Here is an 18,456-nt window from a genome sequence, read left to right as displayed (position 1 = left end):
AAGGAGGTAGACTGGAGCATTGACAGTAGCTGTTGCTTAGTCACTTAGAATAGGGTCACTATTCTACAAGGCGGCTCAGAAAGTCACTCCGATTGACAAATACTGAGTCAGTGTCTTGAGTTACTCAGGGTGACATGAGCACAAAATCTACCTTTAAGGGAAACATTATCTTAAATTCTGAGAATTTTAGCTTCCTTTAGTACAGAATATCTCAGCCTCTTCAGTGGACATTTGAGCACAAATGTTACATATTTTGAAATTGCTTTTTAATGAATCTGCTTCTCTGATAAAGAAATCTGCATTTACACAGGCACCTGCACTCTAGATCAAATCATGTCAAAATGACATAAGCCTCCATATTAAACTAACTCAATATCAGGGGTATCAAACTCATTTTTTATCGTAGTACAGATTTGATTTAAACGTATTTCAAGTGGACCATACACATCATCAAAAAAAACATAGAATTATTTATTTGGGTTGTTTTGCATTTTGTTTTGTTTTTACCACATCATAACTCCCTTTAAAATGTGATAAGCTGTCTTCTTGTCCTCTCTAAATGGCAATTTAGCAAAACATGTTCATCGCCTTTAGAGTATGGGATGTTTTTTTGCTTAATTAGCCATCATTTTTAAAATAGAATAATTTGTTTTATTGTACACTACATAAATCTGTGCTCTGTTGAAAAGAGTATTGTCAGGACATGTTGTTCTATAGCTGGTGAAAATAAATGAGTAGCTATATACATCCACCCCTCACCAACAATTAATTAACATGTGTTTTTTTAACAATGTGTGTATTTCAATATCTGTTTTTTTGCCGTTCAAAGCCGTTTTTGCAAAAATGAAGGCTCTATCCTTCGTACTTGCTTCCCTTGAGATCTTACGTAATGATTTTATAATTTTTTTATTTATAATCTTTTTAAAACCAGTGCTTCTGGTGTTATCCAAGCAAAAAAAAAAGGAAAGCATTCCCCAGACTGTAAAACTTGAAGTGATAGAAATATTTAAAAAAGACAAGCAGTTGGAAGATATTTGCATTGCCTGGAATTTAGCTATGCTGTGCATATGTTCAACAATTTACAGTTTTTAAATATTTTGTCATGTTGATTATTGTACTATGTTAAATTAGTTAATTATTATAATCAAAAGCTCTACTGTTCTCTGTCAGTAGAGAGCTTGTAACAATGGGCAATGTTGCTCAAATTGCTAATCCACAGAAATTAGTCATAAATTTTTACATGCAAATTAATGTAAATTTATTTTTTATGGGAAATACAAATCGTTTTTGAGAAACAAGTTACTTTGCTAACCAAGGTATGGGTATATATGTATATCAGCTGGTAAACTGCAAGACTGAAACTCTCAAGAACAAGTTAAAGTGAGATATCATGACAAAAATAAACACTGAAAATTCTGAATATTATTTGCTAGATACAGTAGTAGCAAAAAAGAAAATTAACTTCATTGCTATTGCTCTTTGGCAACAGCCAAGTGTAAATGGGTCCAAAATCTTCCACTTTTATCTTAGACAGATGTCCTTGACTCTTTCTGTTATTGTCCTGTTTGCATTGTTTCATTCGTAATGGAAAGACTGCCCTTGTGATTTGGTCACATTTGGCATCTGCACGAAAAGCTAACGTCAAAGAAAAGAGAAATCTTGACAACGAAACTCCTTTCAATCCTGGTAGCTTTAAGCTTGTCACCTGAAAAAAGATTGTTTTATTTTCGACTAGACATATGTCTCTTGTGATGGATTTTCCTGGAACAGTAAGCAGACAAATCTTCACAGGCTCACTGAGTAAAGTCTGAGTCTTCATCCTCTGAAGAGATTCTAAATTAAAGAGAAATTAATCCATGTTCTGTTACCATGCTCAAATAAAATGTGTCGCACATTTTATCTAAGCACAGATAATGTGGCTGTATCCAAATTGTCTTATGTTAAATAGGGATAAAGTGGGGGTTGGGTTGTTTTTGACATCACTTTGCAAAGTTTAGAGTTCAGAATCTTTAATTTATTTCTAACCCACTAGTCAGAAGCATTTTTGGATACTTTTTGACTCTGCTTAAAGATTTGAGCCACATATTCAGAGTACCATTAAAATATCCTAGTTTTATTTACATAGTATTGCTCAAAGCAGATCCTGCTTACCTATGTCTGGTGCAGACAAACTTGTCCATGCCCTTGTCAAGGATGGACTGGTGTTTTCACAGCTAGCCAGCATCTCCCATACTGTAAATCAATTAAAAACACTCCGGCTTGTGCAAAACAGGTGCTGATCATGTCCTCCCAAGATCCTACCAAGTTGAGGTCTAATGTCACTTCTCTGCTGCAGTCACTACACTGGTTACCTGTAGTATAGAGTGGATTTCAAGATCTTACATTTAATTTGCAAACCTTTGCATAGCTTTCCTCCACTTTGTTTTGAGGGTGCCCTTCTGCAATCTTATACTCTCTTTTCTCACGCCATATGTTTAGCACAGGCTGTTTGTGCCAGACCAGGTTGTTCTGAGCTGGGGAATTCTGTGCCTGTGGCCTTTAGAAGTTCTTAATCTGTAAATATAGTTTTTAAACTAACCCAAGTCTTACTTTTAACTAATCACAATCTTTTCCATTTCCACTGTTTTGTTTTTGTGTTTTTTTTAACGTACTTTAGAATAGTGCCTTTCAGTGCAAGGCTTGAAATGTACAGTATGAATTAAATTTGATCGATTACAGCCATTTTGTCTGTTGTGTTATGTATTGTAGTATGCGTTGTGGCTGGTGCTGTGGGTGGGATGGAATTCGTTCATCATCTGTTTCTATCTGGAGGTGGGACATCTCTCTCAGGTAGGTCTTCTGTCAATTTGAGCTCTATTTATGTATGTTTTTTCTGTGGCCATCATATCCTGGGCAAGGACATGTGACAGTCTCACCCTGAGCCCTGTGCATCTGGTTTAGGCTTCGGGCTTTTGATAATATACTTTCTGAAAATGGATGAATGGGAAGCATGTTTATTAAATACTGTAGCGTGATCCAATAATTATAGTTTGTGATTCAGATCAATTCCCTCAATGAATTACAGAACAGCTTTGTAGTCTCTGGGTTCTGTGTGTAATAAATACAAAAACAATAATTAAACAATCATGGCAATGTATATATTACATTTATTATTTCTATAAACTATATGTGTGTGTGTGATTGTCTTCGTATTTGTTCCTGTGTTCAACCTACTATTTCCAACAGGAAGGCCAAAAAGGTTTTGTGTGTTGTAGTACGCTGCCGTTCCAGAAACCCATCTCAGAGTGAAACGTGGTTTTGTAAATTAAAATTACAATGGTAAGCTATTTATAAGCACTGCAGCTGATTTAACCTTGATAGTGCGCTCCAGTACCATGGTGGGATATGGGAATGTCCCCAAGCATAAACAGATGTGATTTAGAAATTGGCAGCAGTGCTGCAGGCTGCACTGACTGAGGAAAGATTATAGACTAACCCTTGGCTTAATAGACTGATAGAGGGGTAGGAGTGTCCATTTTTGCCGAATGTCTATTAAGTCACAAATTACGTTTTTTCAACCCCAAAACACAGAATTACATGAGAATATATACTGTATATATACTACACATGATTTCTGGAACTTTTGACTCATTTTTTAACTGTTGTAATTGACACAGTTAATGCCTTTTGTAACATAAATATACATGCTCTTTATTCCATGTGTCTTAAATATGCTGTATAAGATTTGCTGAAGCATTCATAACACAATTAGCAACCATCTTTAGCAATTGACATGCCCCTTTAGGGCATTATTGATATTCCTAAATTTTCTCACCTTCTCACCTGGACTGAAAGAAGAAGAGTCCCAGTGCCAGTGGTATTTATTTTTAAACTTGTTTTATTATTTGATCATTTTACAGAGCTTTTTTTCATGTGAGCATTTTAGCAAATTTTTAATTATTGTTTTTTTTTTATTCACTAAACCACAGGAAATGCAAACAACACCCATCACAAGCAATTTGCCCCCAAATCAATTCTCCTATACTTTGCCAATTATTGCGAGGAAAGTCTGATATTTTTATAATTTGACAGATTTTGTCTGTTAAATCCAAAGCCCATTAAAACAATTATGTTAAACCAATGGTTTACTGTAATACAAATATGGAGGTAAAGAGAAGATAGCTCATTTAGTGCCCTTTATGCAAATGGTAAAAAGCAAAGTTAATTCTGTTATTTAGAGTCAGCAAAACTCTAAACCTTTTCTTGGAATTCCAGCCTGCTTTTCAGCATCACCTTGCTGTGGGCTCATTGACACAGGAATGCAGAGGTTCAGCTAAAGACACTACCTGTATCCTGCTTTATACCTGCCAGCTGTCTGCCAACTCTTACACTTATCTTAAGGACCCTTCTCTTTCCTTTCCCTTCTGCACTGGACAGCACTAAATTTAGTGTTCACATACCTTTCCTCCACACTGAGCTCAAACCACCTGGCCTTAAAAAAAAATTAGGAGAAGCCCCTCAGAACACAGAAACATTAAGAATGAGGGCTTGTCAACTTGGCTGTCTTTTGTTTAGTTCAAGAGCGTGGCTAGGTATCATTAAAATGATCAATTCCAATAAGTTTGGAATATTATTATTATTTCAACTCAAGGAACCCACAGAGATATCAACAGAAACAAATACCTCAAAGTCACTTTGTGGCAGGAATGTCCATTAACTTGCAAATGGTGGCACACGATGAGTCAGTAGCACAGACAGGGTTTGAACTAGAAATCTCTTGGTAATATGTAACATTATATCATAATTAGTAATGTGACTTTTCTCTTAACTTCATAACCACCTGCTGTAATCCTGCTGCTGAAAACCATGGGGAGAGGAAATAATTTGAATTTGATTATAATTTGAAGTCCAATCCTCAGGACAATTCAAGTAGTTGTATTTAAAAAAAATATATAGGAAGAAATGAGTATTATTCCATGCCAACTGAGCTCTCAGCGATGTAACTTTTGCAGCACTAGTGGCACCTGATGAGTGAACATTTACAATTACCATGTGTCGGGTGAAATATTTGACAGAAACTAATACGTCAATACCTTTGGCCCGTTGGGAACTATCATCACAATGCCTGAGGCTCAGGAGACGTGAGGAATGAGCAGACTAGCTATGTGGTGCGTGGAAGCAGTTAATTATGCTATTAATCAGCTAAGTACAGCTGAAATTCTAAACATCATTCATTGCCAGCCATGGGTCGTTACTCTTTCTCTTCTCACCTGGGCTGACAGAAGCTCTGAGGCCAGTGTGGCCTGCCTGTCCCTGTTTTGTGAAGGGACATCATGTCAGAGAGACAGGCTTGGAAACTGCATTCTGTTCTGCGCAGTGAAGCCTGTGACCTCTGCAGACACCATTTTGAAACAATGATGGAGTGTGCCAGAGCTGTACAGTAGATAGATGTCTTGTGATTTTCATCGGCTTTGTTAGTAGGTGAAATGTAACCTTGTTTTTCGTCAATAACCACTAGCAGACTATTGCAAAGAGCCCATTGCATTTGGTGTTTTTCTGCTGTGGTCTTTGGTTCCCACAAACACTACTTAGTTTGTGACCAAGTCACTGGAGGTCCAGGGAACAGTGCATATTTTTACTGACACTGGGTCTGATCCATTGAGCTCTGATCCATTGAGGTAACAATGTTGTTTCACTGCTTAGTGTCTCAGTTAGTATGTAATGTGGGTGCAGGATGAGCAGGAGTTGCCCAGGGATATATTTGCTTACTGGGGCAAACTGTCAGGTAGTTTGCCAGGTTACATGCACATTTGCACTAATATTTGCAAGAGGGGTATCAGTTCTCTATACAGTGTTGGCTCTGCTGTAGGTTCTGTGGGGCTCACAGTGTTAAAATGAAGTGCATTTTCTCCACACAGAGTAATTTCCACCGTGGTCTGTGCAGTTGACTGGCCAATACTGATTTTTCAATATAAAAAAATAACAACCGCTGACCTTGGTGCTTATTATTACACCTTCTCTAAAAGACACGATTTCTAATACATGACTGCCAGTTTCTGAGGCCATTTCACAGCTCATTGTGCTGAGCAGTTCAGCTTCAGAAGTTCACGGACTGTCATCAGCGCGCCCATAAAGGACATCCTCCTTATTTAAGACGTGAAACGATAAACCTGTGTACTATTGTTTACTCTTTTGACCTTGAAAAGATGGAATGACGGATCCTGCAAAGACACCTGGATGATGTTTGGCCAAGTATTAACAGAATTTAAATATGACCCCAAACAGCGCTAATGTACTGATCTCAAGTTTTTTGAAGGTATGCAGTAAAACCCCTTGAGATTTTCCTGTCCATCTCTCTTCAGAGTCTATATTGGATTTTTTTCTGCCATTGTAATAGGAGTTTCCATGGCAACACTAATTATGCTTTGGACAGCCTCTCACGCATTTCTGAAGAGACCTATCTCTGTATCATCTTTAAATTTAGAGCTGGGCGTCTCTCAACTCCAGACTTGGGTAGATGGTACAGTTTTCCGCTTCTTCTTTGATAACACCTGCTTGTTCCAAACTTTAGAAATCTCCAGAATGATATTTGAAATGGAAGAACGTGAGACTAGTGTAAAGATAAAAACACGGATTTCCTGTGAAAAGAAGTTGGGTGCGGGTTTTATAAAGTTTATTTTTACCATGCAGTGTCTTTGTTATGGGAACTGTACAGTAGAAATGACAGTACATTTTCAAGAGGGGCAAAGCCTGCATAAACAGTTGATATCTGTAATGTATCCATTTCCGGTGACTGTACTAAAAAATAGACTGTTATGCACTGGAGGTTCAGAGACCAAAAACTAGAATCACTCCACTAAATCCAACAGATAGAAAACTAGAACCTGGAAGAAAGACCATTTTGCATACCCAGGGGCTGGATGCTGCAGTGGCATCTTTAATCTCAGACAAAACAGACACAAAAATTCTGATACAACCAAAACCACAAAAGACTCGTTTGTTTTTTTTTGCACATTTCTCTAAAGTACAGCTAGACAGCTTCAAAATAATAATAAATCCTTACAGATATATAGGCATTTTTCTGGACACTCCACTCAAAACTCCCCTCCACCACCACCAATGTGCAGCCCCACCTGGGTGATGCACCAGTACACTCACCACACACCAGCTATCAGTGGGGAGGAGAACAGAGTAATGAAGCCAATTCATGGATGGGGATTAGGAGCCAATGATTAGGATTAGGAGGCAATGATTGGAAAAGACCAATGGGAAATTTGGCCAGATTGCTGGGTTAACATCTGTACTGTTTTGGAGAAGTACCACAGAGAGTCAGGCCCTCAGTTTTACGTCTCATCCGAAGGATGGTGCCTTTTTACAGTATAGTGAACCCATCACTACACTGGGGCATTAGGACCCCAAAAAAACAAGTCTCTCTCTGAGACTCTTTGCTCCAAAATAAATTGTAAAAAACAAAACTCACACTACAATGTCCCAGGGTTCATATCCCTCTGCTCCAATCTCCTGTGGTGCAGAGTATAATAGAGGCTTACCAGCTAGAAGAGATTGTCAACAGTCCTCTGGAAGCATCTGCTTCCTAGCTTTAAATGTCACCTGACTAATCGTTTTCCACCAGTCCCACCAAAGGTGACTGTGGACGGCAGGTTATTCCTCATTGCTTTCTGGGTAATGTGGTTCAGACAAAGCTGTTTTTTAAAAGAACCCTTAGTTTGTTGCGTGCCATGAGAAGCTATGGCATAGCTCAGTTTAGTAGAGCACAGCTAAATACCTGTAAACAGCAGCAAAAGGAAAGTATATCCAAAGCAAAAGTGCAACAGTGCTTTCCTGTTGTGTCCTGGGTATTGTGAGCCAGCCAACAACTGCCATATAGTACAAATGAAAATGTGATCCAATTTGTGCTTTACTATTACTGCCTTATTCTTAACTAGAAAAGGACACAGACCAAATCTGACTCTGTGGTATCTAATGCTTCCTTGAAATGTGAAGCTTTGCTCTTCTGTGTTGAGGAAATGAAATAACTCATGTTTCTCATGGGAGATCAAGGACCCCCTGTGCATTTCCTCCTGCTATGCCATTTCTCCACCGCTGACAGCTTTATAATCTGGTCTTTTGTCTTTCTGACAACAAGGCATGTGAGCGACGGTTTCTCTAAACAGTTGCAGGTCCACTGGCTTGTACCAAAGTATCTATTGAACGTGTTAATTGGGGAGTAGTTCCTCTTCTCCTTCCTTCATAAATAAGCCCTCCGCTGCAAGCTGTCAGCGTGCTGTAAACAGCTTGTTTTGTCCTGTTGTAATGCCTCTCACAAATCTTGTTCCTCTAGGCTGAGTTTTCTATGCAGAGCGTATTAATGCCTGTAAACTACAGGGCTGGTTTGTAATTTCTTTAACCAGACCTGATAGAGTGAGCAGCGTGCATAAGGCCAGAAATCATTAAATTGACCAGCTCAGGCTGTGTACTGCTTCTGTCTGGGCTAGAGTTCAGGGATCCATAGGTTTCTGTTTGGCAGGCAGGAGTGGGATAGTTCAGCATGCAGAAGCTGCAGTTCAGGGATAGCGTACAAAACTTCACCGACAGTCCAGATTTCATCATGCCTTGAGTCTTACAGATACACCATGAGGTAGAGAGTGGAGTCTATGTTCCTCAGTCAGACCCAGGATTCAACCTTAAGGACACCTCCACGCATCCAATTCATACACCCCAGCCAGCACTAATGACATATACTTATACTATTCAAGTACACCTTAAAAACCTGAGTGGTTACAGTGTCTCGTCTCCATCTCCCTCTCATCTCCTTATCTCATCCCTCTTGTGTTCTTCAGCAAACTACTGTTGCTTTGCATGACCCAGCTGCATAAATGGGTACCAGCATTGCTATGGGGTTAACCTGCAGTGGCACAGAATCCCATATAATAGCCTTGAGCTCTCAGTTCAAGTAATGCTGTAGCAGCCATTGAGGCTGGTGAAGGACGTCTACCCTTAACCCCTCTTATTGCAGTCTTGTAGTTAAAATTCATAATGCCATCAAATCCTGCATCAGCGACTTCTGCTCCATTTGGCATTTGTAGATTGGGGGCTGTGTGAACAGCCCACACTCTCCCCATGCAGATCCATAGCTTCAGCCAATGAGCTGAGCTGATTAAAAGTAATGTTTTCATATTGGGAAAGGGGAAAACAAAATTAATTTGGCAAATTTCAAACAGTGAAAAAAGAGTGAGCTGCTTTTGGCATACGTGGCGACAGATAAAGACAATGCTCCATCACCACGCTTTCCATACTTACAATGAGTACGAAGTATCAAGCTGTCATAGAAGGAGACCTCAGAAACATTTCAAGATTATGACAAATGAACAACTGGAAAATGTTTAATGCTATAAAATGTCATTAATTGGCTCCCGACGTCTGACAGGAAACTGATCAGGATGATTGCTCTGGAAGAGTTGTTACTTGGAGCAGAAATGCAAAAGCTCGTGAATCTGCTGTTTGGATGTAACCTAGCCTTTTTACAAGAGTTGAAGAGGAAAAGGAGAAATAAATGGGGTGAATCTTTGCTGTGAAAGTCATGGTGTTACAGTGCTTAGCATTGCTGCCTCACAGTGCTGAGGCCCTGGGTTTCCTCCCACAGTCCAAAGACATGCTGGGAGGAAAACTGGCTTCTGCGAAAACTGGCCGTGGTGTGAGGTTGTATGTTTCTGTGTTTGTGTGCCCTGAGATGGACTGGCATCCCATCCAGGGTGTACCCTGCATTAGCCCATTGCTTGCTAGAATAGCTTCAGCTCCCCTGCCACCCTGACCTGGAAAAATGAGTGGATCAATGGAATCTTTGCTGCACTTGTCTCTTGCATCATACTGTGCAACAGTGCACATTTTGCAAAAATTAGATAAGAAGGGGGCAATCTGAAACTGACATTGTTTGCTTTTTCTTAATTGACAAGAATGAAGTTTTTCCCAGCAAATCTTCTAATACTGTATATATAAGGGGAACAGGCAGTGGAAGCCATTTTTTAATTAAAATTGCAGGAATCCGACGATTGTAGCAGGTTTATCTTGCCTATGCAAGAAAAAACCAACCAAGCTGTTATTTTAACAGTGAAGCAAACTCTTTGTAGCTGTGCTTCAGAATTGGATTTCCAGTTACAATCTTCAGTTTTTAAATCCCACGTAATGCAGTTTTAGTGGCACTAAGAAGTCGTCTTGAAGCATGTCTGTGTGTGTGCGTGGCCTGGCAGGGGGCCCAGCCTCTCCCTGCTCTTTTGAGGGATGGCAGGTTTCCTGTCTGCCGGCTGGCTCTGTTATCGCGGTTGTGCAGGCAGATTAGAGAGCTGCCATGTGCATGCTAGATTACAGATGGCAGAAGATCTAGGCAGGATGATCCCTTGTGCTCTCTGGGTCTCAGCCTGGGGTCCAGAGACTGTGATTAGCTTGGAAATGAGCACCCCCACCCCCTACTCCATGGGAGCCCAGCTAATGAAAAAGGAAGACCAGGCTAGAAAAGGCAACAATCGGTGCAATAATTGTGCAATAAATACACTGCAAAGGGGTATATTTATTCGTTTTGATTATTGCTCGGAAATCCTCTTTGGTCCCATACTCCAGTTTTGCCTGATGCTGAATAAGTAACTTTCAAATTAACCCACATCAGCTCCTGTAGCTTCAAACACTGAACCGTAAGAAATCCTAATCCCATTGCCATGTACTGTAGGAACGCATCAACAAAAATATCCCCTCACACACAGACACTACCCTCTGCTGTACTTCTGTCATTGTTACCATCCACCTTAAGGATCTCGAAGGGATGATAATTTAAATTTAGCACACTGCTACCAGGGCGTTATGATTGAAAACCTGACCTACTGTGTAATATGTACCATAGATCTTCTTCCAGAACAAGCAGCATAAAACATGACCACTCACTCTTACAGCTGGGTATTTATGGAAGTACTATAAGGTCAACTCTATGCTTGCAAATGGAAGGCTGTGATCCTTTGACAGTTACTGTATGTGCAGTATACGCCTTACAGTAGGTTAGGACTGTCAATCTGATTAGCTATCTATGCAGGATATTTAATTCACTTATGAAAACGATGCCTGGAGAACACACATCCCATTCCAACAAGCACCACTCCTGTGCACAAATGATTGGCTGAAGATGGGTAAAATCCAGGCATCGAGTGCATCCAGTGATGATTGGCATCTCTGACATCTCATCATATCAGGCTTCAAGATGGTGATACAAACTGCAAATTAAAAATGACAAAGACAAAGTGAGTCCCAGATTACGCTGTAGAGGCAAATCACAGTGCTCTAGGAGCTCCCTACTGTAGGTGGATAATGGCATGTTCTTTTTTTTCTCTGCATTGCTCAGGACCGGGATTTCCTGATGACCTTCAACACCTCATTGCACCGGTCCTGGTGGATGGAGAATGGACCGGGCTGCCTGGTCACCCCAGTGCTCAACTCCAACTTGGCACCAGATGACCACCATGTGATCACAGTGTCAGGCTGCCTGCTGGACTATCAGTACATTGAGGTGGTCAGCAGTGCTCTGCAGGTCTTCCTGGCTGTGAGTAACACTCAGCTCTTTGGGGATTCAAAATGGATATACTAATAACACAGAATATCTGGCAGCTGTCAAACAATACAGAACCATTTTGCTGGTTTGATTTCTAATATCTAATTGACCTGAGTGTCTCATCCAGCAACTTGTTTCTACACCTTGGCTGGGTAGATTGTTCCAGACACCCAAAACCCTATGAGTAAAGAAAAGCCCTATTGCCTCAGTTCTAAATGCCCCTGTGCATCAGATAATGCTTGTGACCACTGGTCAGTGTTTCAGTGCTTATATTAATAATAAAGAGCAAATTTCTGCACTAGGTAGATATCTCTATGCAAGGTGATCTCACAAAATTATGACAACAATTTAAAACAACATGTGCTAAGAAACACAGCAACAATACAATTACTGCTAACAGAAATATAACATTTAAATTCATGTTTAATCCACGGACCTCAACTAGCCTTTGCTTGACTGTTCCCAGGAAATTGCTTCAATAACTGGCAGGGCAGCTTTTAGTTCTAGACAGCTATAGACCTTTGTTTTTAATTCTGTTGTTTTTTCCACGTTTTTTAAATGTGGATTTTTGCTTGTGTTGCCTGGTCTGTCTATGAGCGTAATATTTACTGTTTTGGAAGCATTGTGCAGTTCTGTGTAATTAGAATTGTGCTACATAATTTAATTTAGCAGTACAGTCTGTGAGAGCTGTGCGCAGCCTCTGACATCCTGAAATATGCGAGCCTCACAGAGTGCTTGGAAACGCACCCTGGCCCTTCTGGTGCTGTCATAGATTTGCTTGAAATTGATTTACACTTAGCATGCCCAGTCTGCTACCTCAGAGGATTTCAAATACTACCCAGTCCCGCCTACATACAGTAGATGTTTCTGTCCCAGGGTAATGTATGACTTGGAGCAATCCAGTCATACTGTAGGTGCCTTGCAACTTTTTAAAGATCATGCTGAATTTTACTTCATCTTTCACATTTTCTATGCTGGTGATGTACAGTAGCTGCTTTGCCGGAATTTGGGGATTTGTTTTTCACTGTGTGTTCTCTTGCAAGGATCACATTAGCGGTCTCACAAAAGACCTGAATTGCCCAAGGGAGAAAAGCTGTAGGTTACGAGCACAGCCTGGCTCTGAAATGTTGGTCGATGTGTATTATGAAAGCTCTGAGTTAGCAATATGGTATTGTGCAGTAGTCCGGTTTCCAAGCTCTAAACGTTTTTGTCTCTCTCCCTCTCTTTCTGTCCCTCTCCAGCTCTTCGGCTTTGTGTACGCATGTTACGTCAGCAAAGTGCTGCTGGACGATGAGGACAGCTGTGAGTTTCCTGGCTCTGGAATGGGGGTCTGTGGGGGAACTGGGTTATACATTTCTTCAGCAGAGCACAGCAAGAGTTTCAATGAACTACCTTGCTCTAGGGTATAGCAGCAGTATGTAGTCCATGATTTGAACCCACAACCCTCCTAATTTAGCAGACATACTGTAGCTTATGAATGCCAAGGGAGTTTAGGACACTTTTTCCTATAAGGACATCCTTCTTTGCAGATGGGCTTCACAAAGACAGTTATGTACACAAGAAACCTGCTTGATGAATACATTCAGACCTCACGGACACTTGGCAAAACTCCTTTCTCTAGCACAAGAAATGGTCCTCATCAAATAGAAAACCATCGACACCATGCATAGACAGAATTTCCCATAAACCATTACTCTGTCATAAGCTTTCTCATAATTCATGAACAATATGAACACTTTCTTAAGCTTCTAAAAAAAAGTCACACTTCTCATGCAGTGTGATCCATAATCAGGCATAAAGTCCCACTATACATTCCATGTCTTAATGACTCACTCTGTGAAAATTATTGAGAGACCCTGAATAACAGACTTATTGCTCTGTAGTGCTTTATTTGGGGTGGATAATAGTATTGTGACTGCAGTGTGCCAGTCATTGGGGACACTAGACAAAGTTAAATATAGCTGGGATAGCCAGTGTATGTCCTCCTCCTGCCTTCACCTTTACAGCTGATAACTCAGCACCAGCTGATTTTATAAGCATTCCTCACACATCCCATAATAATGTCTCAACCTTTGCATATTACTCCTCAATCATCAGGCTTACATCTGGACTCCTCATTGCCCATTTCAAAGCTACAGGTGCATCATGCACTGTAGTTCCACACTTGATTCACATTTCTCACATCTCATGTGATTCTTTTGTTATAGAGATGTCCTAACTTTTGTGTTTCTGCTGCTTTCTTGCTTCAGCCTATATTGCAACTACTATATTTTCACAGTATGTCCGGCTTCATGATATGCATCAACTGTACCAGCTCCCTGTAACCAGTTTTGATAGCCATCTGCTTGCACCTGAACAGCTTGAGCTCCTTCTGTATTCCATCACCTATTGCTCTGCAAACTAGCTCACTCTGTAGCAGACCTCCTAAAGCACTATCCTTCTCATTGTTCAATCGTTTCCAACATACTGTACCTTCATTCACTCCATCCTGAGCTCTGGGAATTCATTTTCATAGAAACCCATGCGCCTTTGAGTGTTCAGCTAGCACAGACCCACTCCTGAAGGAAACATAAATAGAGAATAGAACTTGCCCCTTTGTTGTTCATAGAATGTTCATATTGAATATCAATATTTTATATTGAATATTCAAGCTAGAAAAGGTTATATGCTTTTGTAACATTACCTATTTTTTTCCTTTTTTGTTAAATAATTATTTCCTTGTTGCATATGCTAAGTGTGTTGTGCATGGATATTTTCTCTTTGTTGCCTACAGCTTATATCATTTAGACAACACATTCCAGAGAAGTGAATAAAAAGGCTTCTCAGTCCTGACAGTTTAAAACAAAAATCTAAATGAAAGAAAACTCTAGTTGGGCAGCACTGTGTCGTTCCTCCAGAATGTGATCTACAGCTTGAAATGATACTATCATTGATAAAAGTTCACTTTGGAGGGATGCTAATACTGTTATATACTTTTAATTGAAAAGACCTATCGTCCTATCTCTCTGATATCCTCTGACAGCAAGTTGTTACCTTTGCCTACCCCACAAGAACCATGTTACCAGATGCCTACCCCACAATCAGATGGGTTATAATAAAGGGTGTTATAAGCAAACACACCTCCTCCCTATTATATATGATGCTACACTCAATGCAGGCCCCTCTTCTGTGAGATACTGAGAAGCCTTATTATGTCTGTGGTTTCTAGATATTCTGGGTTTGGGATCAAGCTTCAATAATGTAGTTAAAAATGGCTGCTTACCATTCAGCAGAGATGTCAATGGACAGTTATTTTCCAGTTTGCTATTTGTATTAATCAGGGAGGCCCACTTTACCCACTGTGGTTTGCTTTGAATTTGGTGTTACTATCTCAAGATATGTGTCAATTTCTAATGCTATTTCTCTTAATAATTGTCAAATAGCATAATGATCTCCACTCATGATATGTTATCATATGCAGACAATGTCTCCCAATCCCTGGCTCAACAGCTATCTATTTTTGAATATTCTGGTGTTATTGGGGTATAAACTGAACTGGTCCAAGTCAGCTGTACAGTACTGGTGTTACACTGGGCGGTAAAGAGAGCCAGCCCTCCTTCAATTAAGATTTAATCATCTTCACTGGCATTACAATTGACTTGAATGATGCCATGTGTGGACTGATCCTCTCAGTTCTCTTCAAGCTGGAGTTTCCATTGTAAAACTGAATGTGCTTGGTCACTTGATTATCACTCAGATCCATAAAGGGGAAAATAATCACATATTTTGTGGATTTCAAAGTGAGAAAGAAAACGTTCACACTAGCTTTCTGTTCATCGTCTGGTGATGCATTGACTTGAAAACCATTTCAAAAAACATGTCTGTATGCAGCGAAAGCTTTTTCAAACACAGGGGAATTTGTTTTTTGTGTGCATTTAAGATGATAACAAAAATAAGTACAGATTGACATTTTCTGACTTTTTCTTAATTGACTCTACCTCTTGTCCCCTGTTGTTTCTTCTTCCTCTGTCAGTCGATTTCATTGGCGGGTTCGACTCCTACAGCTACCACCCCCCTCAGAAGACATCTCACCTTCAGCTGCAGCCTCTCTATACGTGAGTTCCTCCCTCTTCTCTGGCCATTGAGTCTCTTTACCACATGACTCCTGGGATGAATAACTGTCTAAGTAGTTTCTAACAGTTGTCACTGAGAAATATTTGAACAGTCCGGGCTGGATTCATTTTAATAAAGTGAAGACTGATCTATTTCCAGAAATAAGAGGGGCAGTGTTTATGCTTGCCACTGTGTGAGCATAAAAAAGGAAAACATGGAAAAAAGATGGAGCATGTATGAATTTGAAGGGTCCTTGGAAGTCCTGCTGTTTTATTAAATGCTTCTCTATTTAAGAGACCTCAGTGGTCACAGGGAGCCTGCACACTGAGATGTGTCTGGCAGGTGAGGTAAAACAGAGTGCAGACAGTCCTCCTTATTTGCAGGGGATATGTTCCTGAGCTGTTTGTAGGTAACAGAAATACACATTTACCATGGGTTTACCTAATACACTATGCGCATCAATATCAATATGGCAAATAACAAAGGAACGTGACAAGATAAAAAAACAGTACTGTACCATTTTCTGTTATGAAAAACAATAATATAGAAAACATAAAGCACTTTAACTTTTAAAGTTACTTTGTTATTGTCAGGAAGATGTGAGAAGACTATAGCACTGTCCATCAAGGTGTATAATGATGGGTGAGGGTTAGCAAAGCAATAGGCGAATCCAGTGGGGATTGTAACGCAAAAATGCCAACTAAAGACAGCAGAGGACTGCATGTGACTGTGCCGAGGAAGAAAAAATAAATGATGGGTAAGAGATGGAGGATTCTGGGAAATGGGAAGAGGTGATGGGTAACACAGAGCAAAACGCACGTGTGATTTTTGAATTTAGCCTTGGAGAGAACTCTTGAGAATGTTCAAGAAGGTTTGAGAATGTTCTAGAAGCTTTCAGAATGCCTCTCAAGTCAGGCTTCGCCTGAAGCAGTGAGAATGGAAAACCATGATCGAGGATAAAGGAGTATGTAAGACTCTAAGATAAGTTAATGATAGTGATGGGCCATTAAGCCTACATAGGACTGTGGAATTCTATAAGCAGCTCCCCTGTCTTGTGGTAGAAACTGTCTCCTTGGGATCCTTTAAGAGTTAGATACAATTCTTTGAACATTAATCTCCTAGCAACACAACAAGCAAGAGGGGCCAATGGCCCCTTCTCATTTTGTAACCTTTTGTATGTCCTTATGAGCTTACGTCATTCTCCTACACACTGAGTGGGTCTGTAGGGCAGTGATGGCAGTACATCTCAATGACAGAAGGAGATAAAAGCATCCTGAGGGCATCTGACTCTTTAGCAATTGCAGTAACAGCGCAAAAAAAAAAATGAACCAGAACTCTGATATTAGATCAGCCTGTGAGCTTTTCTGTTGTGTCAGGAATGACAAAACTAGTCCTTGTCCATTTCCCAGATGCTTAAAAGGCCTTTTATAAGTTGCATTTAGGTCCTAGTTAGATATTCACTTTGCATCCCTAGCATATGTTTAAGCAATCATACCCATTTATATTTCTGAAAATGGAATTTTGTACATGATGTGATCCCACGTTTTTTTTTTGTGAAAAAATACTTTTAATGAGAAGAAGCCTCTGGCAGTTAGCTCCCCAGCGGGAAACACTGACTGATTTTGGGAGTCAAAATGAGCAGCGCTTTGAAACTCCTCCCTGAGGACCCCATGTCCTCAGACAGCAGCGACATTTCCTGTGCTCCCCAGACCTGCTAAACGAAAGCCCCATGGGTTTGGAAAGGCTGCTGTTGAGAGAGGAGCCCACAGGCAATGCAAAGCCTGATGTGTTTGTGTGACTCTCCTAAAACAATGAAACAAGCGGAGAAACGATGAGCCATTTGGCATGAGGAGAAAAGCAGGTAGGGAGAACAAATATCAGGGCAGCTGATGCTTCATTAACGTGTTTTGTAGGAACTTAATTTCAAAAGGAGGCTTTTAGAGGTTTAGAGAGAAACATCATCACCAGTCACATACAGTAGTAAAGCACATTTGCATCTTTAAGAAATCAAGGCAGCCTATAAGTTGGACTGCAGCACTACTGCCTAGTAATCTTATCTAATCATATCTCACAAGCTAAGGAAGGCTGGGAAAGCAGACCTCTTAGGACAGCAAGGACCAGTAGGTAGCGAACCTCTTCCCAGACTATAATTTCCAATGCACAGCCCTCGGTGATATACAGGATGTCCTTCAGAGGAGACATGAAGTCAAGATTCTGACTCCTTGGTCATGAAAGATGAAGCTGTTTGTAAGAGTATGGGTGTAAACCAGGACACTGTAGTTAAGTTCAACTCTGGACTTATAAATTCTGACCTACACAAATTAGAATTCAGTCTCCTGTCGCCATCACTCACTGGTCACAAACAGGTCGCCATCACTCACAGGTCACAAAGATATACTCAAGAGTCCTGTCATATTCACAGTGACCCGTTCAAGTCAAGAAGATGCTTCAGTATCAGCTGTGTTCGGACATTGTGAAACCTGAGATCTGTTAGTTTTACCAAGATTTGCAGAAGTGTCTCTCATCCAGATAAAAAACGTTTTAAAATCAATTTGCACATCAATTTCAAAGTGTGTCCTAAGGCCTTTAATGGCGGTCTTGAGAGCTAGCCTGGAAGCTCTTTTGGGTGTATAAGTGCTGTCAATCAGTAACTTTAACCAGTTTCCAAGAAATATGTCAGATTTTCATTTGTATTCATCTGAATGTTTATGAAGAACTTTAGAAACCATGGGAACTTTTACAGAAGAGAATTGGTAGTTGCTTTATCACTGGCATTTCTGGGGGATCTCTGTTAG

The 18,456-nt window shown here is 40.2% G+C and overlaps 1 protein-coding gene across 2 annotated transcripts in view; it reads left to right on the top strand.

Moving 5' to 3' along the window:
* The window catches only part of nkain1 (sodium/potassium transporting ATPase interacting 1), a 108,266-nt gene that overhangs the window by 82,996 nt on the left and 6,814 nt on the right, over positions 1–18,456 (top strand). For both annotated transcript variants that reach the window (XM_015348610.2, XM_015348611.2), the window contains 4 exons: positions 2,749–2,829; positions 11,363–11,560; positions 12,811–12,871; positions 15,582–15,663. In XM_015348610.2, coding sequence (XP_015204096.1) covers positions 2,749–2,829; positions 11,363–11,560; positions 12,811–12,871; positions 15,582–15,663 — 422 coding nt within the window. The remainder of the gene's footprint in view (positions 1–2,748; positions 2,830–11,362; positions 11,561–12,810; positions 12,872–15,581; positions 15,664–18,456) is intronic.

The sequence above is a fragment of the Lepisosteus oculatus genome, chromosome 11 (genome assembly GCF_040954835.1).
Source record: "Lepisosteus oculatus isolate fLepOcu1 chromosome 11, fLepOcu1.hap2, whole genome shotgun sequence".
In the NCBI taxonomy this organism is placed as follows: domain Eukaryota; kingdom Metazoa; phylum Chordata; class Actinopteri; order Semionotiformes; family Lepisosteidae; genus Lepisosteus; species Lepisosteus oculatus.
This window is presented reverse-complemented; position numbering and strand designations above follow the sequence as displayed.